Genomic DNA, 26,718 nt, shown 5'->3' on the forward strand with positions numbered 1-26,718 from the left:
CAAAAACATGGCCAGAAACTCACCCAAATCTCCCCCCAAAAATGGTCAGAAACTCATCCAAATCTCCCCAAAAAAATGGCCAGAAACTCACCCAAATCTCCCCAAAAAAATGGTCAGAAACTCTCCCAAATCTCCCCAAAAAAATGGCCAGAAACTCACCCAAATCTCCGCAAAAAAATGGCCAGAAACTCACCCAAATCTCCCCAATAAATCACCCACAAGTCAGCCAAATCTCCCCAAAAAATGACCAGAAACTGACCCAAATCACCCCCAAAAATGCCCCGAACTCACCCAAATCTCCCCAAAGAATGACCAGAAACTCACCCAAATCTCCCCAAAAACATGGCCAGAAACTCACCCAAATCTCCCCAAAAACATGGCCAGAAACTCACCCAAATCTCCCCAAAAACATGGTCAGAAACTCACCCAAATCTCCCCAAAAAATGGCCAGAAACTCACCCAAATCTCCCCCCAAAAATGGCCAGAATCTCACCCAAATCTCCCCAAAAACATGGTCAGAAACTCACCCAAATCTCCCCAAAAAATGGCCAGAAACTCACCCAAATCTCCCCCCAAAAATGGCCAGAAACTCACCCAAATCTCCCCAAAAACATGGCCAGTAACTCACCCAAATCTCCCCAAAAACATGGCCAGAAACTCACCCAAATCTCCCCAAAAACATGGCCAGAAACTCACCCAAATCTCCCCCCAAAAATGGCCAGAAACTCGCCCAAATCTACCCAAAAACATGGCCAGAAACTCACCCAAATCTCTTCAAAATAATGACCCAAAACTCACCCAAATCTCACCAAAAACATGGACAGAAACTCACCCAAATCTCCCCAAAAACATGGCCAGAATCTCACCCAAATCTCCCCAAAAAAATGGCCAGAAACTCTCCAAAATCTCCCCCCAAAAATGGCCAGAAACTCACCCAAATCTCCCCAAAAAATGGCCAGAAACTCACCTAAATCTCCCCAAAAACATGGCCAGAAACTCACCCAAATCTCCCCCCAAAAATGGCCAGAAACTCACTGAAATCTCCCCAAAAACATGGTCAGAAACTCACTGAAATATCCCCAAAAAAATGGTCAGAAACTCACCCAAATCTCCCCAAAAACATGGACAGAAACTCAACAAAATCTCCCAAAAAAAATGGTCAGAAACTCACCCAAATCTCCCCCCCAAAAATGGTCAGAAACTCACCCAAATCTCCCCAAAAATATAGCCAGAAACTCACCCAAATCTCCCCCCAAAAATGGCCAGAAACTCACCCAAATCCCCCCAAAAACATGGCCAGAAACTCACCCAAATCTCCCCCTAAAAATGGCCAGAAACTCAGCCAAATCTCCCCAAAAAAATGGCCAGAAACTCACCCAAATCTCCACAAAAACATGGCCAGAAACTCACCCAAATCTCCCCCCAAAAATGGCCAGAAACTCACCCAAATCTCCCCCCAAAAATGGCTAGAAACTCACCCAAATCTCCCCAAAAACATGGCCAGAAACTCACCCAAATCTCCCCAAAAAATGGCCAGAAACTCACCCAAATCTCCCCAAAAAAATGGCCAGAAACTCACTCAAATCTCCCCCCAAAAATGGTCAGAAACTCACCCAAATCTCCCCAAAAAATGGCCAGAAACTCACCCAAATCTCCCCAAAAAATGGCCAGAAACTCACCCAAATCTCCCCAAAAACATGGTCAGAAACTCACCCAAATCTCCCCAAAAACATGGTCAGAAACTCACCCAAATCTCCCCAAAAACATGGACAGAAACTCACCCAAATCTCCCCAAAAAATGGCCAGAAACTCACCCAAATCTCCCCTAAAACATGGTCAGAAACTCACCCAAATCTCCCCCCAAAAACGGTCAGAAACTCACCCAAATCTCCCCAAAAAAATGGCCAGAAACTCACCCAAATCTCCTCTAAAAATGGCCAGAAACTCACCCAAATCTCCCCAAAAACATGGCCAGAAACTCACCCAAATCTCCCCAAAAAATGGCCAGAAACTCACCCAAATCTCCCCAAAAACATGGCCAGAATCTCACTCAAATCTCCCCCCAAAAATGGTCAGAAACTCACCCAAATCTCCCCAAAAAAATGGTCAGAAACTCACCCAAATCTCCCCAAAAACATGGCCAGAAACTCACCCAAATCTCCCCCCAAAAATGGCCAGAAACTCACCCAAATCTCCCCAAAAACATGGCCAGAAACTCACCCAAATCTCCCCAAAAACATGGACAGAAACTCACCAAAATCTCCCCAAAAAAATAGTCAGAAACTCACCCAAATCTCCCCAAAAACATGGCCAGAAACTCACCGAAATCGCTCCAAAATAATGACCCAAAACTCACCCAAATCTCCCCAAAAAAATGGTGAGAAACTTACCCAAATCTCCCCAAAATATAGCCAAAAACTCACCCAAGTCTCCCCCCAAAAATGGTCAGAAACTCACCCAAATCTCCCCAAAAACACGGTCAGAAACTCACCAAAATCTCCCAAAAACATGGACAGAAACTCACCCAAATCTCCCCCCAAAAATGGTCAGAAACTCACCCAAATCTCCCCAAAAATATGGCCAGAAACTCACCCAAATCTCCCCCCAAAAATGGCCAGAAACTCACCCAAATCTCCCCCAAAAATGGCCAGAAACTCACCCAAATCTCCCCAAAAAAATGGTCAGAAACTCACCCAAATCTCCCCAAAAACATGGCCAGAAACTCACCCAAATCTCCCCAAAAAATGGCCAGAAACTCACCCAAATCTCCCCAAATAAATGGCCAGAAACTCACCCAAATCTCCCCAAAAAAATGGTCAGAAACTCACCCAAATCTCCCCCCAAAAATGGCCAGAAACTCACCCAAATCTCCCCAAAAACATGGTCAGAAACTCACCAAAATCTCCCCAAAAACATGGTCAGAAACTCACCAAAACCTCCCCAAAAAAAATGGTCAGAAACTCACCCAAATCTCCCCCCAAAAATGGTCAGAAACTCACCCAAATCTCCCCCCAAAAATGGTCAGAAACTCACCCAAATCTCCCCAAAAAAATGGTCAGAAACTCACCCAAATCTCCCCAAAAAATGGCCAGAAACTCACCCAAATCTCCCCAAAAAAATGGTCAGAAACTCACCCAAATCTCCCCAAAAACATGGCCAGAAACTCACCCAAATCTCACCAAAAACATGGTCAGAAACTCACCAAAATCTCCCCCCATAAATGGCCAGAAACTCACCCAAATCTCCCCAAAAACATGGTCAGAAACTCACCCAAATCTCCCCCCAAAAATGGCCAGAAACTCACCCAAATCTCCCCAAAAAAATGGCCAGAAACTCACCCAAATCTCCCCAATAAATCACCCACAAGTCAGCCAAATCTCCCCAAAAAATGACCAGAAACTGACCCAAATCACCCCCAAAAATGCCCCGAACTCACCCAAATCTCCCCAAAGAATGACCAGAAACTTACCAAAAACAACCCCAAAAAATGACCCAAAACTGACCCAAATCTCTCCTAAAAAATGATCCGTCAGGCAAATCTCCCCCAAAAATGACCAGAAACTCACAAAAAATAACCCCCCAAAATGATCAGAAACTGACACAAATCTCCCCAACAAATGACCCAAACTTTATTTCTTTTCTTAGCAACAAATCCCTTCCTTTGCTCCCCTCTGGCCCTGCCCACACGGCCCCAGTTCAGCTCTCAGTGAGTTCTTGCTTCTGGGCAGCGACTCCTCTGCCTCTTGCTGGGGCGGCAGCAGCTCCTGTGCCGGCAGGGAGAGGGACCCCGAGCCAGGAGAGGGACCCCAGAGCCCCTACAGAGACCCCAGAGCCATTATAGGGACCCCAGAGCCATTATAGGGACCCCAGAGCCCCTACAGGGACCCGATAGAGACCCCAGAGCCCCTATAGAGACCCCAGAGCCCCTATAGAGACCCCAGAGCCCCTATAGAGACCCCAGAGCCCTCCAGAGCCCCTTGCTGGGTCACAGCCCCTCTTCTCCCGCCCAAACCCACCTTTCTGGCTGCAGCTGCTTTTCTTCTCTGGCTCCCCCTTCCTTCCCCAGGGAGCTTTGCCTTGTTCTTTGGCCAGGCTCCAGCTGCAGCTCAAGGGCAAAGCTGCAACTACAATTCCCCCTTCGGGTTTTTTACCTGAAAAACAAAGGCTTGGGCCAAACTCTGACCAGTCACTCGCTGAACACGAGACATCAAACAGGGTACACAGAATAAAATGCATCCAACTCTAAATCATGTTACAATGACTGTCCACCCCAATCCAGCACTGACATTAAAAACCTTCAAGCAATCAAAATGACCTCCAAACATCCCTTAGATAGAGAAAAGCACACCAGGAACAATGCAAAAAGAAAAATTCCAAACAATGCTCAATTAAATAACCATGGACTGATATAAAACATGTTTAGGGAACTTAAACCACTTCTTCCCATTATTCTCCATCAGAAATTACCCTTATTTAAGTTCTCCTTTTAACACTTCATTAAAACTGACTTATTAGGAAATGGTTTGAACCAAACTTCATAACTTGATGACTCCAGGGTTTGTGCTCCTTGACTTTGGCCTGAAGGGGTTTGGAACACAGGCTTTGTTCTGGAGAGCTTTTCCCCAATCTACAAACCCATCTGCAAATGGGACTCCCTTCCCTCAGGGTTCGGTGGCCTCTGGTTTTCCTGAAGGCTGGGGGGGATCTGGGAGCCAAATCCCAAGAGATCTAGCCCAGCTCTGCACACACACACACACACACATTTCCAGCTGGTCACAGTCTCACGGGGGCCACCACCACTCAGCACATTTGCACACAAACAGCCCTCTGAGTTCCTGGCACTGGGTCTGATGGACTAAGAAATGATCAGTCTGGTGGTTTGCCCTCAGAGGAGTAAGATCCAATGATGCATTTCTATTTTCATGACAATATAACCTGGAAAACACAAACATATTTCTGCTTCATGTGCAATTTAAAATTCAAAGACACAGAAACATTCCTAGAGTTCAAGTCCCCAGGTTTGGTTCCAAATGTCACTCGGTCCCCCTGGGACAAGAACAGTGGCACACACGGACTCAACAGCCCTGCACAAGCCCAGGAGTGGGGGGGAAATATCCTTGAGAGCACTGCTGCATTTCAAAAAGAAGTCAGTCACATCAACTCTGTAACAAATAAAAAAGAGAAGCCAAAATAAATAACTGTAGACAGGGTATTAAGTACCTTGAGAATACCAATAAGAAAAAACTAAGAATAAAGGCATCTATTTGAAGTACAAAGAGTTTGGGAGACACCATTTGTTTGCCACGAAGCCTTTATTTTGTTGGCTCTTCTATAGTTGGAACCCAAACCTTACCCTCCCACAAAAAGCAGAAAACCTCTTCAGAGAGTTAGGAGATGGAGTCAGTTTGGATTAACGGGAAGAATATCTCTGGAGACAAAATAAAGCAGAGAAAATAACCCCATCCTCAACAACAGAGCTGCCTCCCCACTGCCTGCCCCTGGACACTTGCTCTGGGGGTGACAGAGCCTGAAGTCTCCTGCCTAGTCCTGGGCAATACTTCCTGGGGAGCACAGCACCACTGAGTTCCTAAAAATATCACAGCTTGGGCAGGTGCTTGGATTTTGTCTGGATTAACTCCCCCCTTCCTTTCCAGGTGCTGCCCTACTCATTGTAATGGTGCTTGTACTCCCTGAGCCATTCCCTCCCCCATCCAACCATCCCTTGTGCCCTCTCTGGCAAGGACAGTGGGTCCAGGTGTTCTGCCACGCTCCCAGGGCACAGGGGGGGACTGTGGAGCCACCCTCGAGGGGGGAAACGTGCCCTGCCTGCCCTGCCCAGGGAAAGGGAACTGCCCCAGTGCTCCCCAGCACAAGGCACCCTTGGAAATATCCACTGCAATGGGACACTCAGGGACAGCAACAAGCACTGCACGAGGCTGCTCTGGCACAGGACCAATTTTAGCCTCAGCTTTTCTCTGGACCACTTCACTTTGTTTGCCACCTCATCCTGCAGTCAGAACTTGCTGTCCTTGCAACCTTTCAGGGTGACCATAAATGACAGAGGCCTCTGCTCCAGCACCCACAAGGGCCTGATCCATCTGACAGGATCCATTTTTCCAGGGAATTCAAAGCTCCACCTGAGGACCAGGGTCTTTTCTCACCCATCCCTGTGCTGCAGCTTGGCCTCCATCTCCCTGTGCTTTCAGTTCCCTCCATGGTTGAACACTGGCAGCCCTGGCCCTGGGCGGAGCTCGGCATCCTGATCCCATCCCTCCTGGCCCCTGGAACCGCTGACTCAGCAATGGGGGGCCCTCCATTGCCAAGGGCACGGGCCTGGCGGGGCTCACGGGGGGGAGCAGGAGGGCGAAGGCTCCAGCCCTGCTGCTACAACCTTCCACCACTACAGCCAACAGAGGAGCCTCTCCAGCCCTGCCTCCCAAGGCATCCTCAACAAACCCAGCCCAGCTCCACAGGACAAACTGCTCCCTGTCTGCCCAGGCCAGTCAAATCCCAGAGGCTCCCAGGTCATGCAGGACAACTGCCCAGGAGATCAGAGACTCCAGTCCATCTCTTCCTAGCACAGGTTTGGGTGAGTTTGGCAAAGAGAGAGACTCAGGAATTACCCCATGTGTTCCCAGTTTAACCCCTGTCACACCAATCACCTTAACACTGCCAGTCCTTCATTCTCCCTCTCTTGGGTTAAGGACTGAGCAAGTTGGACCTGTGTCTGAGCAGGACATGTGCAAACCAAATGCTGGGGACTGGAACACACACCTGGCACTCCTGCAGCTCTTACAGTCACATTCCAGAGAAAACAGCCAATTGCACCCTCACTGCTCATTTCTTAATCCCAATCCCACACTTGTTTGGCACTTGGAGCACCACTTTTAGAACCCAATTACAGCCCATTAGAGAGCTCCCTGTCTAGCAGGGACAGGGACCCCTGGGATACTCTCAGCAATGCCTGAATCCATGGCAGGGACCTTGCTTTGAGCTCCCCAGGGCCGGGCACCCCGAGGATCTCCCCGAATAATCCTTTCGGTGCGCGCTGGAGTCCTCGGGGTGCCCCAACCCGGGGGGCACCAACAGCACTGTCCCTCCAGGGGCCAATTTGGTCCTAAACTGCAGGGGGATCTTGCCTGTGTCCCAGACTGGTCCGGGGATCTGAGGCCCTTCCCGAGAAAATCTCGGTGCCGGCGTGAAGGGCCAGAGATCCCTTGGAGCCACGGGAGAGCAGGCACAGAGTCCCTCCTGGGGGGCAATTCTGCTGCCTGAAATCAGCTCTTCAAAGGAGCCTCTAAGACTCAATTTACAACTTTTATAAGCCAGGCAATCTTTTATTTCTATGATATTGAATTATCCCAGCCCACCGGGTGCCTTGACAATCAGCTCCCAAAGGGCACACACAGGTGTCTCCAGTGCAGCTGATATGGCAGCATTAGGAGAGGATTTATTTTCCTTCCTTGCATTCCTGTTCCACATTCAGGACATTTCCCAACACTTATCACCATACACACCCACCCTTAGAAGGTTTCCAAGGGGCTTCACCGAGGGCCTTCCCAGGTCTGCTCTGTCTGGAGCCCTCCAAGTCCTCAGTGCCTGCCTGAGGAACCTCAACACAACTCACCTGCTTACACAGCAACTTGGTGCTGCTTGCCTGCTGCCTCACTTCCCTTCTTCCTTCTTTCTTCACCTCCCTTGCTTGGTCCCTTTCAATCCCTGGGCTCAGCTCTGTGCACTTTCCAGGCTCCATCCCACTGCAAAAAGGATTAGCCCTTGTTACATCTCAACACTCAGAGAGCATTCCACCTTTTTTCTTAACACTGGGCCATCAGGCCAGGGTCTCATTATTTAAAGCATAGTTTGACTCCTCAGTGACAACAACTGACAGCCCTGAATCCTAACACAGGCTGAGACACAAACACGGATGGGAACTCTTAAGGATCCACTTTGTCCTGCTCACCAACCAAAAGGAGCTTTCTGAACTCAAGAATAACAGACCCCAGGTCCTTTTACTGCAACTTTACCTGCTATAAATGTGACCCACCAGACCTGCAAAGGCCCTTCCCACTTCACCTGCAGGGCTGGCAGTGCCACCACTGGACACGGCCCCAGTGGCTGGGCAGGAACGGAGGGGCTGGGGCGTCCAATCCATCGGCCCAGGCGGCACCAGGAGTTCCTGCAGTTCCTGAGGGGAGAGCCTCAAGCCAACAAAGGGTTAGGGAGAGCATTTGAAACTTCAATATGTAGATCTCCTGGAAGATGGGGAGGTGGTCAAGGCCTACTGGGGCAACAAGGACACACTCAAGGCTGTCTATTCAAAGGATCTACCAGCACTCAAAAGCTATCACTGTCCTTCTGTCAGGGGGAACTCAGCAAACTCTCTTTGCCAAGAGCCTCCAGGAGGATTTCCAGCTTTTGGGGCTCCCTTTTAACCATTTTTCCCATAACTGTAGCTGGGACTATCACCTGCCCTACAGGGGGAACAGCCCACAAAGTTCACCATCAGGGATGCCATTAACTGAAAGTCCCTTCTCAGGGGGGTCACTGCACACCTTGGCCTTTGTTTGCCCTCCCCACCAAAGATGCTTCCAACAGTTCTGACACATCTGGCAGACCCAGAGCTCTCCTCAGGGAATGCTTCAGCTGCTTAAAGGCTGCCCTTGCACCATCTATTCAAAAAGTTGCCATAACAGTCTTACCACACATCCCGAGGGAGCAATGCAGAGTCCAGCCCGTCCCACCATTCCCAGCAAGGCAGTTCATGGGCTGTCTGGGGCTCAGGGAGGAGTCACGGGGCTTCTCTTCTTCCTGCCCGATTTTCAGATTTTCTCCTGCAAAAGCAAAGGTTTCTCGGCTTTCTTTGATCAAGGAGAGGCAGCAAAGGCCATCTTTTCAATCCAATACTGGAAACTACTCCAGGTTGTCATTTCAGGGGGTTCTCTCAGGTCCTGCACTAATCAATCCCCTTGGCCATTGCTTTTCTTGGCAGGTTCTTGCATTCATGTCCTACAAGCAAACCAGGAGGAGCAAATTCAGCTGTTCCTGCAACCAATCCAGTCTGGCACTCTGATTTTAAAGGATACTGGCTTGACCTTACCTGGAGAGATCCCACATCAGGGGTAATACCTACAGGTTCTGCCCTCTTCCACTCTCCTGCAGTTCCACTGGCCCACACCACAGGAACAACTGCAGCTGCCACTTCAGTGGGGGCCTTGCTGCTGACAGGAGTTATTCCCTGCACGACAAGAGCTGCTGCTTGGACACATTTAGTTTCAGCAATTACAGTTTCAATAGACCCAGTTTTCAATTTAATTTCTGCCTCAACTTTTCCAGTCCATCTCTTCCTAGCACAGGTTTGGGTGAGTTTGGCCAACAGACAAACTCAGGAATTCCCCAATGTTTTCCCAGTTTAACCCCTGTCACACCAATCACCTTAACACTGCCAGTCCTTAATTCTCCCTCTCTTGGGTTAAGGACTGAGGAACTTGGACCTGTGTCTGAGCAGGACATGTGCAAACCAAATGCTGGGGACTGGAACACACACCTGGCACTCCTGCAGCTCTCACAGTCACATTCCAGAGCAAACAGCCAATTGCACCCTCACTGCTCATTTCTTAATCCCAATCCCACACTTGTTTGGCACTTGGAGCACCACTTTTTGAACCCAATTACAGCCCATTAGAGAGCTCCCTGTCTAGCAGGGACAGGGACCCCTGGGATACTCTCAGCAATGCCTGAATCCATGGCAGGGACCTTGCTTTGAGCTCCCCAGGGCCGGGCACCCAGAGGATCTCCCCGAATAATCCTTTCGGTGCGCGCTGGAGTCCTCGGGGTGCCCCAACCCGGGGGGCACCAACAGCACTGTCCCTCCAGGGGCCAATTTGGTCCCAAAATGCAGGGGGATCTTGCCTGTGTCCCAGACTGGTCCGGGGATCTGAGGCCCTTCCCGAGAAAATCTCGGTGCCGGCGTGAAGGGCCAGAGATCCCTTGGAGCCACGGGAGAGCAGGCACAGAGTCCCTCCTGGGGGGCAATTCTGCTGCCTGAAATCAGCTCTTCAAAGGAGCCTCTAAGACTCAGCTGGTGAGGTTTAGAAGCCAGGCATTCCTTGCTTACAACACCCTGCCATGATCCCAGCCCTCCAGGTGCCCTGGCAATCCGCTCCCAAAGGGCACACGGAGGGGTCTCCACTGCAGCTGATGGGAGGGGTCAGCATTACAGGAGGGCTCATTTTCCTTCCCTGCATTCCTGTTGCACATTCAGGACATTCCCAACACCTGTTCCCATCTACACAAACCCTTATAAGGTCTCTGAGGGGCTCCATCGGGGGTCTCTGGTGGTCACCTGTGCCTGCAGCCCCCAAAGTTCTCAGTGACCACCTTATCAACTTCAAGACAACTCACCTGGTTGTAGAGGAGCCTGATGCTGCTTGGCTGCTGCCTCAGTTCCCCTCTTCATTCTTTCTTGACTTTGCTTGCTCAGTCCCTTTAAGTTCCTTGGCTCAGCTCCATGCACTTTCTAGGGAACATCCCACTGCAAAAACTACCAGTTCTTGGTACATCTCCTAACTCAGATATCAGGGAGTGAGGCAGAAATCAACTCATCAAGGGCACTGCCTCCAAATATTGGGACAAAAACACCATAACATTCCACGGCCTCCCTTGGCAAATCAACCCCAAACTGCTCAGACACAAACAACACCCTGCACACTACAACAATCTGGCACTGCTGGTTCAACCCGGCCAAGTCAGTTGGGAAATGACACAAGGTCAACTTCCTTCCAAGTTTCAGTTATGACACAAAAATCAGGGAGATCACAGACTCCCCCACAGAGTTTTACTCTGAGGAGAGAAGGAAAGCAAAGCCATCCCCAGGGTTGCAATAGCTCAGGCTCCCCAAAAGGCCCAGGGGCTTCAGGTTTCCGAGGGGCTTCACCGAGGGCCTTCCCAGGTCTGCTCTGTCTGGAGCCCTCCAAGTCCTCAGTGCCTGCCTGAGGAACCTCAACACAACTCACCTGCTTACACAGCAACTTGGTGCTGCTTGCCTGCTGCCTCACTTCCCTTCTTCCTTCTTTCTTCACCTCCCTTGCTTGGTCCCTTTGAATCCCTGGGCTCAGCTCTGTGCACTTTCCAGGCTCCATCCCACTGCAAAAAGGATTAGCCCTTGTTACATCTCAACATGCACATATCATTCCCCATTTTTTCCTGACACATGTCCACTTACCAGTGTCCCATTACTTAAAGCACAGTTTGACTCCTCAGTGACAACAACTGACAGCCCTGAATCCTAACACAGGCTGAGACACAAACACGGATGGGAACTCTGAAGGATCCACTTTGTCCTGCTCACCAACCAAAAGGAGCTTTCTGAACTCAAGAATAACAGACCCCAGGTCCTTTTACTGCAACTTTACCTGCTATAAATGTGACCCACCAGACCTGCAAAGGCCCTTCCCACTTCACCTGCAGGGCTGGCAGTGCCACCACTGGACACGGCCCCAGTGGCTGGGCAGGAACGGAGGGGCTGGGGCGTCCAATCCATCGGCCCAGGCGGCACCAGGAGTTCCTGCAGTTCCTGAGGGGAGAGCCTCAAGCCAACAAAGGGTTAGGGAGAGCATTTGAAACTTCAATATGTAGATCTCCTGGGAGATGGAGAGGTGGACAAGGCCTACTGGGGCAACAAGGACACACTCAAGGTTATCAAAAGGATCTACCAGCACTCAAAAGCTATCACTGTCCTTCTGTCAGGGGGAACGCAGCAAACTCTCTTTGCCAAGAGCCTCCAGGAGCATTTCCAGCTTTTGGGGCTCCCTTTTAACCATTTTTCCCATAACTGGAGCTGGGACTATCACCTGCCCCACAGGGGGAACAGCCCACAAAGTTCACTTGCAGGGATGCCATTAACTCAAAGTCCCTTCTCAGGGGGTCACTGCACACCTTGGCCTTTGTTTGCCCTCCCCACCAAAGATGCTTCCAACAGTTCTGACACATCTGGCAGACCCAGAGCTCTCCTCAGGGAAGGCTTCAGCTGCTTAAAGGCTGCCCTTGCACCATCTATTCAAAAAGTTGCCATAACAGTCTTACCACACATCCCGAGGGAGCAATCCAGAGTCCAGCCTGTCCCACCATTCCCAGCAAGGCAGTTCATGGGCTGTCTGGGACTCAGGGAGGAGTCAGGGGGTTTCTCTTCTTCCTGCCCGCTTGCCCCATTTTCTCCTGCAAAAGCAAAGCTTTCTTGGCTTTCTTTGCTCAAGGAAATGCAGCAAAGGTCATCTTTGCAATCTAATGCTGCAAACTACTCCAGGTTGTCATTTCAGGGGGTTCTCTCAGGTCCTACACTAATCAATCCCCTTGGCCATTGGTTTCTTGGCAGGTTCTTGCATTCACCTTCCACAAGCAAACCAGGAGGAGCAAATTCAGCTGTTCCTGCAACCAATCCAGTCTGGCATTCTGATTTTAAAGGATACTGGGTTGGCCTTACCCATAGAGATCCCACATCAGGGGTAATACCTACAGGTTCTGCCCTCTTCCACTCTCCTGCAGTTCCACTGGCCCACACCACAGGAACAACTGCAGCTGCCACTTCAGTGGGGGCCTTGCTGCTGACAGGAGTTATTCCCTGCACAACAGGAGCTGCTGCTTGGACACAGTTTCAGCAATCACAGTTTAATAGACCCAGTTTTCAACTGCATTTCTGCCTCAACTTTTCCACTCAATCTCTTCCTAGCACAGGTTTGGGTGAGTTTAGCAAAGAGAGAAACTGAGGACTACTCAATGTTTTCCAAGCTAAACCCCTGTCACACCAATCACCTTAACTGTGTCAGTCCTTAAATCTCCCTCTCTTGGGTTAAGGACTGAGCAAGTTGGACCTGTGTCTGACCAGGACATGTGCAAACCAAATGCTGGGGACTGGAACACACACCTGGCACTCCTGCAGCTCTCACAGTCACATTCCAGAGAAAACAGCCAATTGCACCCTCACTGCTCATTTCTTAATCCCAATCCCACACTTGTTTGGCACTTGGAGCACCACTTTTAGAACCCAATTACAGCCCATTAGAGAGCTCCATGTCTAGCAGGGACAGGGACCCCTGGGATACTCTCAGCAATGCCTGAATCCATGGCAGGGACCTTGCTTTGAGCTCCCCAGGGCCGGGCACCCCGAGGATCTCCCCGAATAATCCTTTCGGTGCGCGCTGGAGTCCTCGGGGTGCCCCAACCCGGGGGGCACCAACAGCACTGTCCCTCCAGGGGGCCAATTTGGTCCTAAACTGCAGGGAGATCTTGCCTGTGTCCCAGACTGGTCCGGGGATCTGAGGCCCTTCCCGAGAAAATCTCGGTGCCGGCGTGAAGGGCCAGAGATCCCTTGGAGCCACGGGAGAGCAGGCACAGAGTCCCTCCTGGGGGGCAATTCTGCTGCCTGAACTCAGCTCTTCAAAGGAGCCTCTAAGACTCAGCTGGTGACTTTTAGAAGCCAGGCATTCCTTGCTTACAACACCCTGCCATGATCCCAGCCCCACGGGGGTCCTGGCAATCCGCTCCCAAAGGGTACACGGAGGGGTCTCCACTGCAGCTGATGGGAGGGGTCAGCATTACAGGAGGGTTCATTTTCCTTCCCTGCATTCCTGTTCCACATTCAGGACAATCCCAACACTTATCACCATACACACCCACCCTTAGAAGGTTTCCAAGGGGCTTCACCGAGGGCCTTCCCAGGTCTGCTCTGTCTGGAGCCCTCCAAGTCCTCAGTGCCTGCCTGAGGAACCTCAACACAACTCACCTGCTTACACAGCAACTTGGTGCTGCTTGCCTGCTACCTCACCTCCCTTCTTCCTTCTTTCTTCACCTCCCTTGCTTGGTCCCTTTCAATCCCTGGGCTCAGCTCTGTGCACTTTCCAGGCTCCATCCCACTGCAAAAAGGATTAGCCCTTGTTACATCTCAACACTCAGAGAGCATTCCCCCTTTTTACCTGACACTTGTCCATTAGGCCAGGGTCTCATTATTTAAAGCACAGTTTGACTCCTCAGTGACAACAACAGCTACAGCCCTGAATCCTAACACAGGCTGAGACACAAACAGGGATGGGAACTCTGAAGGATCCACTTTGTCCTGCTCACCAACCAAAAGAGCTTTCTGAACTCAAGAATAACAGACCCCAGGTCCTTTTACTGCAACTTTACCTGCTATAAATGTGACCCACCAGACCTGCAAAGGCCCTTCCCACTTCACCTGCAGGGCTGGCAGTGCCACCACTGGACACGGCCCCAGTGGCTGGGCAGGAACGGAGGGGCTGGGGCGTCCAATCCATCGGCCCAGGCGGCACCAGGAGTTCCTGCAGTTCCTGAGGGGAGAGCCTCAAGCCAACAAAGGGTTAGGGAGAGCATTTGAAACTTCAATATGTAGATCTCCTGGGAGATGGGGAGGTGGACAAGGCCTACTGGGGCAACAAGGACACACTCAAGGCTACCTACTCAAAGGATCTACCAGCACTCAAAAGCTATCACTGTCCTTCTGTCAGGGGGAACTCAGCAAACTCTCTTTGCCAAGAGCCTCCAGGAGCATTTCCAGCTTTTGTGGCTCTTTTTTAACTGTTCTTCACATCACTGCAGCTGGGACTGTCACCTGCCCCACAGGGGGAACAGCCCACAAAGTTCACTTGCAGGGATGCCATTAACACAAAGTCCCTTCTCAGGGGGTCACTGCACACCTTGGCCTTTGTTTGCCCTCCCCACCAAAGATGCTTCCAACAGTTCTGACACATCTGGCAGACCCAGAGCTCTCCTCAGGGAAGGCTTCAGCTGCTTAAAGGCTGCCCTTGCACCATCTATTCAAAAAGTTGCCATAACAGTCTTACCACACATCCCGAGGGAGCAATGCAGAGTCCAGCCCGTCCCACCATTCCCAGCAAGGCAGTTCATGGGCTGTCTGGGGCTCAGGGAGGAGTCACGGGGCTTCTCTTCTTCCTTCCTGCTTGCCCCATTTTCTCCTGCAAAAGCAAAGCTTTCTTGGCTTTCTTTGCTCAAGGAAATGCAGCAAAGGTCATCGTTGCAATCTAATGCTGCAAACTACTCCAGGTTGTCATTTCAGGGGGTTCTCTCAGGTCCTACACTAATCAATCCCCTTGGCCATTGCTTTTCTTGGCAGCTTCTTGCATTCACCTTCCACGAGCAAATTCAGCTGTTCCTGCAACCAATCCAGTCTGGCACTCTGATTTTAAAGGACACTGGCTTGGCCTTACCTGGAGAGATCCCACATCAGGGGTAATACCTACAGGTTCTGCCCTCTTCCACTCTCCTGCAGTTCCACTGGCCCACACCACAGGAACAACTGCAGCTGCCACTTCAGTGGGGGCCTTGCTGCTGACAGGAGTTATTCCCTGCACAACAAGAGCTGCTGCTTGGACACATTTAGTTTCAGCAATTACAGTGTCAATAGACCCAGTTTTCAATTTCCTTTCTGCCTCAACTTTCCCAACCAATCTCTTCCTAGCAGAGGTTTGGTGAGTTTGGCAAAGAGACAAACTGAGGAATTCCCCAATGTTTTCCCAGTTTGACCCCTGTCACACCAATCACCTTAACACTGCCAGTCCATAATTCTCATTCTGTTGTGTTCAGGACTGAGGAAATTGTACTTGTGTCTGAGCAGGACATGTGCAAACCAAATGCTGGGGACTGGAACACACACCTGGCACTCCTGCAGCTCTCACAGTCACATTCCAGAGAAAACAGCCAATTGCACCCTCACTGCTCATTTCTTAATCCCAATCCCACACTTGTTTGGCACTTGGAGCACCACTTTTAGAACCCAATTACAGCCCATTAGAGAGCTCCCTGTCTAGCAGGGACAGGGACCCCTGGGATACTCTCAGCAATGCCTGAATCCATGGCAGGGACCTTGCTTTGAGCTCCCCAGGGCCGGGCACCCCGAGGATCTCCCCGAATAATCCTTTCGGTGCGCGCTGGAGTCCTCGGGGTGCCCCAACCCGGGGGGCACCAACAGCACTGTCCCTCCAGGGGCCAATTTGGTCCCAAAATGCAGGGGGATCTTGCCTGTGTCCCAGACTGGTCTGGGGATCTGAGGCCCTTCCCGAGAAAATCTCGGTGCCGGCGTGAAGGGCCAGAGATCCCTTGGAGCCACGGGAGAGCAGGCACAGAGTCCCTCCTGGGCGGGGGGCAATTTGCCTGCCTGAAAACAGCTCTTCAAAGGAGCCTCTAAGACTCAGCTGGTGACTTTTAGAAGCCAGGCATTCCTACACACTAAGGTATTTTAAGAGTTTGCTGACAGAAAACACATAAGGCTTTTATCATGGACATCTGAACTTTCACAGACAGCTCCTTTCCCCTTTCAGTACAAAATTATTTTCATAGTATCATTTAATAAGAAGTGCCCAGGAACCCAAGACTGTGCTTTCCAGAACAGAAAATAAACAGAGGGAAGGACAAGTGTAACACACTCCAGAACAGACCTGACTTTAGTTTTACTCATTGTGTTCAAATACAGCATAATAAAACTCCAGCAGGAGTGCTGGCACATTCCCAATGGTATCTTGCAAGTCCATCCTACAGCTGCAGTAGGCAAGTTGGAGTCATACAAGTCCCTTGTTCCTGCAGATGCCTGGGGATCCTCTCCATCCGCCTCGTGCTCTCCCAACAGCAGAAAGGGTGACCTCAGGGACACGGTGGCACTCGACATCCTGCTGAGAGAGCAAGGAAACCTTTTTTTGCTAGAGAGCACAGCAACACCCCTGTCCTTGCAAACTGCCTCCTTGCAAAAGAGGAACCAGGTCTCCTGGACATTTCTCCAACACTCAAGGTCTTTTGAAGCTGCTCTCGTGGCACCAAACCTGCTCGGGGTCTCTCCCAGCTGTTGGCTCTCCTTGGAGTTAACAGGCACACACTCCATTCCATCCTCCCCCAGCCAAACCCAATTCTCACCGGCAGGACGGGCCCTGCCCTTCCCTGTCCAAGTTCCCAGCTCGGCCCAGCCGTGGGGACAGAGCAGCTTCCCAAGGCAGCTCCCGCCCGGCAGGAAGCACAACTCGCCACACTCCACCAGCCGCTGGGCACGGACCTGAGCTGAGCCCCAGGGAGGGCACGACTGGACAGAAAAGGAGCAAAAAGCATTAACGCAGCACCAAGAAACTAAGTGAGACCAGTCTTTGCCTCCTAACCCTGCACGGGGAAAGGCTTTGGGATTCCAAAGCAAACCCTGAAACACCCAGAGAGCACAGGACCCACAGCCATGCCACAGCCCCCCCCCGGGGGCACCCGGCAGGTAAGGGGCTTACCCGGGCCCCACCGCCCAGCACAAGGCGCCCCTAAACGCCCCCGGCTGCCCCGGTGCACAAACCCAGCGGCCAAGGCGCTCTCCCCTCCGCAGCCCGGGCAGCAGCGGGGCCACACCCTCAGCCCCCACACACAACCGCCCCCACCTGCCCCGCCGGCCCTTTATACCGCGGGCCGGCAGCGCTGCCCAATCAGCACTCGAGCGCCTCCGCCCAATCCCAGCCCGCCTGGCCCTGCGGCCCCGCCCCGCCCGCTCAGCCCGGCCCCGCCCCTCGGCGCGGCCCCGCCCCCCGTTCCCTCCGCGCGGCTCCCGCCGCAGCCCCGGCGGGCGCTGCTGGGGCCGGGGAAGGGCGGGTGGGAGCTCCGCGGTCACGGCCCGGCCGGGAGCTCTCCCGGGACAAGGGGAGCGGGGCCTGCGGGGACAGCGGCCTTCTTGGGGGCGGGCCGGGAGGGCCGGGGGGCGGGCCTGGGCGGGCCGGGGGGCGGGGCCGGCGCGAGCTGGGGGGCGGGCCTAGGCGGGTCGAGGGGCGTGGCCGGCGCGAGCTTGGGGGCGGGCCTGGGCGGGCCGAGGGGCGGGGCCGGCGCGATCCCGCGGCGCTTCGCTCTGGGCTCCGGGGCTGTTCCGGGCTGGTTTTGGGTGCGGGTTTTGGGGCACTGCGCACACCCTGCCCTGGTCACAGCCCCGCCCCAGCTCGCTGCACTCCCCGCACCCCTCGCTCAGCTCCGCGGGGATTTGTGCCTCCTCTGAAGGTGGCAAATGTCTGCAAAGCCAGTGGGGAAGCCACAGAGCTGCAGCCCCCGGGCCCCGCCGCGGCTTCCCCGCCCTCCCCCGGCCCCTCCCGCCCGTCCCGCCCCGCAGCGCCGCTCCCGCTGCCGCCCTCGAGCCCAAGGAACGAACCCCGTGCCCCCAGCACAGGCCGGTCCCTCCCCGGCAGCCTCGGCAGCGCCGGGAGCGGCCGCAGCCCCCGCTGGTCCTGCTCGGGCACCGCCCCTCGCCCCCAGTTCGAACCCCAGAGAGCCAAGATTTAATCCCAGCGCCGCAAGATCCCGCACCGCCCGCCCTCGCTCTCGCAGTGCGCGCGCCTCGCCCGCTTCTCCGGGGCCCTCCCTCACATTTCGCCGCTCCCCCTCCGCTGCCTTTTCGGCTCCCTGGGGTTCCCCCGCCCACCTTTTGGGGTCCCCTTCGCACACTTTAGGGGGGACCCCCAAGTGACGGGGCGGAGGGCGGGACGCGGAGTAAACCCCGGGGTGCCCAAGAAGAGTTGTATTTCTCTTTCATTTCACTTGTTATTTTATTGCCTTCTTAGTTTGCTCGCTTTTATTTTTTTCTTTAATTTTCTTTTGTATTTTTCTATTTCCTTCTTTATTTCCTTAATTTTTTATTCTCTTTATTTTTCATTTTCTTTTCTTTTCTTTCTCGTTTGGTTTTTATTTTTTTAGTTCTTAGTCCTCCAGAGAGGAAGAAAGAACACTGCAGCTCCTCTGGGCCACAGAAAGGCTCCCCTGCCCTTCCCTTAAACACAACGCCTGCCAGGAGGGCCCCGCAAGCCCGCTCCGCTCCTGCCAGGCACCGGGGCTCACCCCCAGGGGGGCTTTGCCAGCACCCAGTGGAAATTCAAATTACAGCCTGGGCAGGAAATTCAAATTACAGGCCGGCAGGACCGCTCCTGGCCAAGGCCACCGGTCCGTGCAAGTCAGACCACTGACCACCCGGGGCTGGGGACTTTCGGGGGCACGCTTCCAGCTTTTATTCTCCAGAAACTCCAGTTCTTCCTGGCACCCCTTGCTTCAGTCTTCCCCTACTGGAAGAGGTCACACAGTCTTTCGAGGGGCCAGATTGCCAAAGCCCAGCCGGTCCATTCCTACGAGGAAAGGTAGCTTGGTCTTGGACAGGATACTGGGGGGGAGACACAAAATAAAAGTTTAATTTAAAACAACTGCCGAGAAGAGAAAGCAATTCAAGCAGACGAGACTCATGCAAACCCAATACATTTGACTTCAAAGGAGAATTATTTCCCTCTGCACCTCAGAGAACGCAATTTTCACCCGGGTCCCGCTCACCATCATGGCACAAAACGTGCTGACAACATTTTTCGTGATGCCAGTGGAGAGATATCAGAGCACACTGCACAGGGAAGCCGAGGCTGCCCCTGGATCCCTGCAAGTGTTCCAGGCCAGGCAGGATGGGACTCGCAGCATCCAACCGGGGATGAGAGTGGAAGGTGCCCCTGCCCACGGAAGACAGGGTGGCCTTTGAAGGTCCCCTTCAAACCAAATCGCTCTGGGATTCCCCTCCAAAATCACTCCCAAAGAGACACAGCAACCAAAGCAGAGGGACTGCACTCCCAGCTTTTCTTACCTGCAGGCACACACAGCACAGCACGCTGGACATAAAAGCCACAGGGTTAGTCCTGCCAGAGGCGTCCGGCACACCCACGGCGACCGAAGGGAAAGAGGCAGCCTGGGAACACGGAGTAAAAGACACTGTCGTTAGGAGTACACCGAGCAATAGCCGGGTCATTCCCACAGGCAGCTGCGCTGTGCAGTCCCACAAAAAGCTCCGGCTCCGGATTTAAGCTCGGAGAAGCCCGGCAGTGCCAAAACACTCCCGCTCTCCGCTTCCCGGCCCGCCCCGACCGCCGGGCGCTGCCTCGCGGTCGCCGCCTGGCGGACACGGCCGGGAACGGCACTGCAGCCGCGCCCCCCCCTTGCGAGACCCGCGGCGCCTTTCGCGAGGACGGGCCTTTCTTCCCTAAAACCTGCCCTTCCCTAGGAAAAGCTGAGCAATTCACAGAGTTGCTGTTTTTATCCCGGCTTCCCAAAGGACTTCTCTCTCCCGGCGGCGGCGGCGGCGGCAGCAGCAACGCTCCCCGGGAAGCCCTGACGGAGGCTGGGAACTGACACACAACAAGCCAAGAGCATTAACTCGGCCCCAAAACACTCCACAACAGACCAATTTACAGTCCCCTTTGCCTCCTCCCCCCCGTGCAGGCCCAGGCTTTGGGATTCCAAGGCAAACCCCGAGAGGCCCAGAGAGCAGCAGCCCCTCAGCCCCAGCACGGCCTCCCCCGGGCTCCCCCGGCCGGGAACCGGCCCAGCCAGCCCCTGCTGTGCAGCACAGCAGGCGGGGGATGACTTTTGGGACCCCTCCCTGGCCGCTGCAGAGCAATGCAGGTATCGGGGCCAAGTCCTGCCCGGCCCCCGGGCACCGCAGACAGTTCAGCCCCAGCAGCAGCAGCAGCAGCAGCAGCAGCAGCAGCAGCTGTTCTGCCTCTTGCTCCCCTCTCATTTGGAACCGAACGGTGAGGAACAAGCCCCGGGCACAATCGGCACCGAGCAGCAAGGCCTGGGCTCGCCAGAGGCCCGGGCCTGCCTACTCCAGGCTCTGGGCTTCCTTTGCTTTCTTCCCCCGCAATTCTCCTGCCCCGGTAAGCGTTAAAAGAGAGACTGCCCGGTGAGACGTGCCCCGAAACAGCCATCAGTTCCAAGGCCAGAAAATCTCAGGGCCACACTTCGAAACCCTGCCGCGAGGCCCCCGGAGAAGCCAAGGGGAGCTGGGATTCCCTGGAGTCCCAGGGAACCGAGGGGAAGGTGGTAAAGGGGCTGAGAGCAAACCCCCCCCCAGCTGCTTCTCCCTGCAACCCCTCCGGCAGGCGCAGCTGCCCTGGGATTTCATGCCCCTCGTGTCTCTTGCGAGCTCAACGAGCGAACAAAGGGGTTCTGCAAGATCCGCTTCGTCTGTCCCTGAGGCGGCACAGACCCTCCCCGCGGGGGGGTGCGATGCCAGGGCACATCCGAGCCCGGCCCTGCCGCCTGCCGCTCTCGCCGCCCCTTCTCCTGGTGGCGGCACGCAGGTGCGAGTGTCTCCACAGAGGCGAGAAACCTGCCTGTCGCTTCCCCTGCCTGCAGGCCCCGCTGGCCGCGGCAGAAGAGCTGCCGCCGCCGCCCCCCCGCCGGGCCCCCGCTTACCCCGGCGACGATCTCCTGCAGAGCCCGACGTCGGATCTGCCGCCGTGGGTCGCTTCCGGGGGGGGGAGGCGGCGGCGCAGCCCCGACAGCATCTCTGGGGCACGGCGGGACCGACCGAGACCGGAGCGGAGCGGAGCGGGGCGGAGCGGGGCGGGGCGGGCGGGCGGCGACTGCCTGGGGTCCCGCGCCTGCGCCTGCGCAGCGGCGCCGAGAGGGGGCTGCCCGCGCCGGTGCCTGCCGCCGCCCGCGAACCTGCCGCCCGCGCCCGGCGCCGCCGAGCGCCCCGCCCCGTCTCCACAGCGGGAAGCGGCGCGGCGAGACGGCGCTGTGGGCGCGGGGCGGGGGTCCGGGTCGGGGCGGAGGTCAGGCAACAGGATAAACGCCTCTCTGAGGCGAGGGGGCCTCTCGCCGCCGTCTTGAGTGTGGCCTGGGCTAAGTTCCGGTCCTGGCGGCGCCGTCTTGAGTGTGGCCTCGGGGCGAACTTCCGGGCCGGGGCCGCCATCTTTGTAAAGGGCCTTGAAGGACTTCCGGTCATGGCGCCGCCATCTTTGTTTTGGGGCGGCCTCGCAGCACTTCCGGTTTGGGTGGTGCCCCCTCGAAAACAGCCCGGCCGCTCTCTACTTCCGGTGCCCCGGTTTACCCGGAGAACGACCCTCGCCAGTTTCTGCGCTTTCCCCCAAAAATCTTCACGTTATTCCCCCCGCGCACACCCCGGGAGAGACGGGAGACCGCAGCTCCCGCCGTGCCGCCGGAACCGGCCCTCAAGTCGAGCGGGGAGCGCTGCAGCGGCACAAGAGCCACTGCGCATGCGTCGTCGCTTCCCCTCGCCCGCCCGCCCTCACTTACCACGTGATCGCCGGCGTCTCGCTTACGACTGCGCATGCGCCGCCGTCGCCATCTTGTTTGCCCCCCTCCACGCCGCCCGCCTTCCTTCTCTCTCACTGCCCGCGCCTCGCCCGCTCCGCCGGGGCCCCCCTCTCACATTTCGCGGCACCCCCTCCACTGCCTTTTCCGCTCCCCGGCCTTCCCCCGCCCACCTTTTGGGGTCCCCTTCTCACACTTTAGGGGGGACCCCCAAGTTAGGGGGCGGAGGGCGGGGAGGAAACGGGGTGCCCAAGAAGAGTTGTTTTTCTCTTTCATTTCACTTGTCATTTCATTCACTTGTCAAAACTGACCCAAATCACCCCAAAAAATGACCAGAAACTGACCAAAATCACCACCAAAAATGACCCAAAACCGACCCAAATCACCCCCAAAATGACCAGAAACTTGCACAAATCTCCCCAAAAAATGACCCAAAACTGACCCAAATCTCCCCAAAAGATGATCAGAAACTCACAAAAATCACCCCAGAAAATGACTCCAAAACTCACCCAAATCATCCCAAAAAGTGATCATAAACTGACCCAAATCACCCCAAAAACTGACCCAAAACTGACCCGAAACACTCTAAAACCTGACCCCAAACCAGCCCAAATCACCCCAAAACCTGCAAAAACCCTCCAAAAACTGACTCAAATCACCCCCAAAACTGATCCAATTCACCCCCAAAACTGATCCACAACTGACACAGAACTGGACCAAATCACCCCAAAAACTAACTCCAAATTGGCCCAAAATCTGAGCCAAAAAATGCAAAAAAACTCCCCAAAACTGACCTGAATTGACACAAAATTACCCCAAAAAAGGACAAGAAACCCACCCAAATCTCCCCAAAAAATGACCCAAAAATGACCCAAATCTCCCCCAAAACTCACGTACAACTCACACAAATCACCCAAAAAAATGACCAGAAACTGATTGAAACCACCCCAAAAACTGACCAGAAACTGACCCAAATCAGCCCCAAAACTGACCTAAAACCTGATCAAATTCACCCCCAAAATTGATCCAGAACTGACACAAAACTGGCCCAAATCACCCAAAAAAACCCCCCAAATTGGCCCAAAATCTGACCCAAAAAATGAAAGCCCCCCCGAAACTGACCCAAAATGACACAAAATCACCCCAAAAAATGACCAGAAACTCACCCAAATCACCCAAAAAAATAACCCCAAAACTCACCCAAATCACCCCAAAATTTTATCCAAAACTCACCCAAATCTCCCCAAAAAATGACTCAAAAACTGACTCAAATCTCCCCAAAAAATGACGCAAAACTCACCCCAATTCCCCAAAAAATGACCCATAACTGACACAAATCTCCCCCCAAAAATGATGAAAAATTCAAACAAATCTCCCCAAAAATAGACCCAAAACTCACACTAATCTCCCCAAAAAATGACCAGAAATTGACCGAAAATTACTCCAAAAAATGACCCAAAAGTCAGCCAAATCACCCCAAAAAAGGTGCAAAAACTCACCCAAATCTCTCCAAACAATGACCAAAAAATGACCCAAAATCTCCTCAAAAAATGATCAGAAAATGACCCAAAATCTCCCCCAAAAATGACCAGAAACTGAAACAAATCTCCCCAAAAAATGACCCAAAACTCACCCAAATCTCCCCCAAAAAATGACCAGAAATTGATGCAAATTACCCCCAAAAATGGCCAGAAATTGACTCAAATCACCCCAAAAAAATGACACAAAATAAACAAAAATCTCCACTAAAAAAGACCAGAAACTGACAAAAAATAACCCCCAAAACTGACACAAAGCTGACAAAAATCTCCCCACAAAATAACCAAAAACTCATCCAAAACTCCCCCAAAAATGACCAGAAATAGACTCAAATCACTCAAAAAAACCACCAAAAATGTACCAAAATCTCCCCAAAAAAGAACCAGAAACTGACTCAAATCACCCCAAAAAATGACCTCAAAACTCACCCAAATGTCCCCCAGAAAATGGCCAGAAACTGACCAAAATCTCTCCAAAAAATGGTCCAAAATTGACTCAATTGTCCCCCAAAAAATTACCAGAAACTCAACTAAATCACCCCAAAAAAGACCAGAAACTGAGCAAAATCACCCCAAAAACTGACCAGAAACTGACACTAATCACCCCAAAAAATGATCAGAAAACTGAAAAAAATCTCCCCAAAAAATGACCAGAAACTGAAAAAAAATAACCCCCCAAAATGACCAGGAACTGACCGAAATAGCACCAGAAAAACCCCAAAAACTCAACCTATTGTCCCCAAAACATGAGCAGAAGCTGACAGAAAATACCACCAAAAAATGACCCAAAACTATCCTAAATCACCCCAAAAAATGACCAGAAACTCACCCAAATCTCCCCCAAAAATGACCAGGAACTGACAAAAAATAACCCTAAAAAAATGATCAAAAACTCACTCAAATCTCCCCAAAAAAGGACCAGAAACTGACAAAAAATAACCCCCCAAAAAAGGCCCAACACTGACCAAAATCACCCCAAAAAATGACCAGAAATTGATCCAAATCTCCCCCAAAAATGACCAGAAATTGACCCAAATCTCCCTAGAAAATGACCCCAAAACTGACCCAAATCACCCCAGAAAATGACACCAAACTGACCCAAATCTCTCCAAAAAATGACCCAAAAACTTACAAAAATCTCCCTAAAAAATGGTCCAAAACAGACTCAAATCACCCCAAAAAATTACTCCAAACTGACCCAAATCTCCCCAGAAAATGACCAGAAACTGATAAAAAATCACCCAAAAAAATGACCCAAAACTCACCCAAATCTCCCCCCAAAATGACCAGAAACTGACCCAAATCTCCCCAAAAAATGGTCAAAAACTTATTCAAATCTCCTACAAAAAATGACCAGAAACTGACCCAAATCTCCCCCAAAAAATATCCAACACTCACCCAAATCTTCCCAAAAAAAGACCAGAAACTGACTCAAACCTACCTCCAAAAATGACCAGAAATTGACTCAAATCACCCAAAAAAATGACACAAAATTAACACAAATCACCCCAAAAAATGACCAGAAACTGACCCAAAATTGCCCCCAAAAATGGCCCAGAACTCACCCAAATCTCCCCAAAAAATGACCAGAAACTCACCCAAATCTCCCCAAAAAATGACCCAAAACTCACCCAAATCTTCCCCAAAAATGGCCAGAAATTCACCCAAATCTCCCCCAAAAATGACCAGAAAGTGACCCAAAATTACCCCAAAAAATGACCGAGAACTCACCCAAATCTCTCCAAACAATGACCAGAAACTGACCCAAAATTATCCCAAAAATGGCCAGAAATTCACACAAATCTCCCCAAAAAATGACCCCAAAACTCACCCAAATCTTCCCCAGAAATGACCCAAAACTGACCCAAAATTTCCCCAAAAAATTACCCAGAACTCACCCAAATCTCCCCAAAAAATGACACAAAAGTCAGCCAAATCACTCCAAAACATGACCAGAAACTTACCCAAAATTACACCAAAAAATGACCCAAAACTCACCCAAATCACCCCAAAAAATGACCAGAAACTCAAACAAATCTCCTCAAAAAATGGCCAGAAACTCACCCAAAATTACCCCAAAAAATGACACAAAACCTGATCCAATTCACCCCAAAAATTGATCCAGAACTGACACAAAACTGGCCCAAATCACCCCAAAAACTAACTCCCAATTGGCCCAAAATCTGACCTAAAAATGAAAAAAAAAAAAACCAAAACTGACCCAAAATGATACAAAATCACCCCCAAAAATGACCAGAAACTGACCCCCAAACCCCAAAAACTGACACCAAGACTTACTCAAATCACTCCATCTGGAGTCTGGCAGTTCTCACTGAAGCTCTTGTAGGGCTGAAGGCTGGGAAGAAGTGAGGCTCTCAGAGGACTGGAACCTTGTGGAACTAGTGGAAGCTCTTGAAAGGTGCCCGCTCTCAGGGGAACGGAGGCCTGGGGAAGGAATGCAGGCTCTTGGAAGGTGGAAGCTCTCAGAGGAATGCAGGCTCTTGGAAGGAATGGAGGCTTTCAGAGGGATGAAGGCTCTCCTATGGCATGGTCTTCTTGTAAGGATGGAGTATCTCTTACGGAATCGAGTTCTTGGCAGGAATGAGGATATTGAAAAGACGGAGGCTTGCCGACGGATGAGGGCTCTTGGAAGGACAGAGGTTCTCCATGGGAGCTGGCTCTTGGAGGAATGGGGGCTCTTGGTGGAGCTGGACGAGCTGCAGCAGGGCAGGTGGCCTCGCTCCACCAACTCCTCCAGGTTCTCCCACAACATCTGCCACACCTCAGAATCCAGTGGGAAAGACATCCCATTCCCAACCCACACCAACATGACCAAATCCTGCAGCTCCTGGGCCACTGCCATGCAGGAGGTGCAGCTGGGGCCACAGCCACAGGGGATGTACTCGGGGCTCAAATCAGAAACTGGCCTGGCCTGGCTCCCTGGGTTCTTCGGTGTCCCCAGCACCCGCTGTTGCCAGTGGCCGATGGCCAGCCAGACAGCTGCAGTGGCCAGCAGCAGGACAAACAAGGAGAGGAGGATGCTGCCATCGCTCATGGCTCC

At 52.6% G+C, this 26,718-nt stretch overlaps 1 protein-coding gene and 1 long non-coding RNA gene across 3 annotated transcripts; both read right to left on the reverse strand.

Annotated features, from left to right (window-relative positions):
• Positions 1-18,602: 18,602 nt before the first annotated feature.
• On the reverse strand, positions 18,603-22,137 carry LOC127465692 (protein piccolo-like). Its single transcript, XM_051776200.1, has 4 exons — positions 21,896-22,137; positions 21,256-21,801; positions 19,646-19,747; positions 18,603-19,183 (listed from the first exon to the last, which is right to left on the reverse strand). Exons 1-4 carry the CDS (start codon positions 22,135-22,137, stop codon positions 19,099-19,101), a joined length of 975 nt encoding a protein of 324 aa, XP_051632160.1. The 3' UTR covers positions 18,603-19,098.
• Positions 22,138-22,534: 397 nt separating this feature from the next.
• Positions 22,535-25,450, reverse strand: LOC127466484 (uncharacterized). Of its 2 annotated transcripts, none has more exons than XR_007902759.1 (3): positions 25,165-25,450; positions 24,617-24,698; positions 22,535-22,556 (listed from the first exon to the last, which is right to left on the reverse strand). It is a non-coding gene; the product is annotated as an uncharacterized LOC127466484 (long non-coding RNA). The 2 variants fall into 2 exon arrangements; XR_007902758.1 differs by lacking the exon at positions 22,535-22,556 and adding an exon at positions 23,726-23,747.
• Positions 25,451-26,718: the final 1,268 nt, after the last annotated feature.

The sequence above is a fragment of the Manacus candei genome, unplaced genomic scaffold, assembly GCF_025592945.1.
Source record: "Manacus candei isolate 608988 ecotype Guabito, Panama unplaced genomic scaffold, ASM2559294v1 h1tg000009l, whole genome shotgun sequence".
NCBI classification, from domain to species: domain Eukaryota; kingdom Metazoa; phylum Chordata; class Aves; order Passeriformes; family Pipridae; genus Manacus; species Manacus candei.

What these genes read in the sequence shown, in the direction of transcription:
- LOC127465692 (XM_051776200.1), bottom strand. Translation starts at nt 22,137, where the DNA reads ATGCGCAGTCGTAAGCGAGACGCCGGCGATCACGTGGTAAGTGAGGGC. An exon ending in TGGCGAGGGTCGTTCTCCGG is followed by an intron (nt 21,802 to 21,895) that starts GTAAACCGGGGC and finishes CCCAAAACAAAG; the next exon opens with ATGGCGGCGCCATGACCGGA. An exon ending in TGCAGGAGATCGTCGCCGGG is followed by an intron (nt 19,748 to 21,255) that starts GTAAGCGGGGGC and finishes CCGTGTTCCCAG; the next exon opens with GCTGCCTCTTTCCCTTCGGT.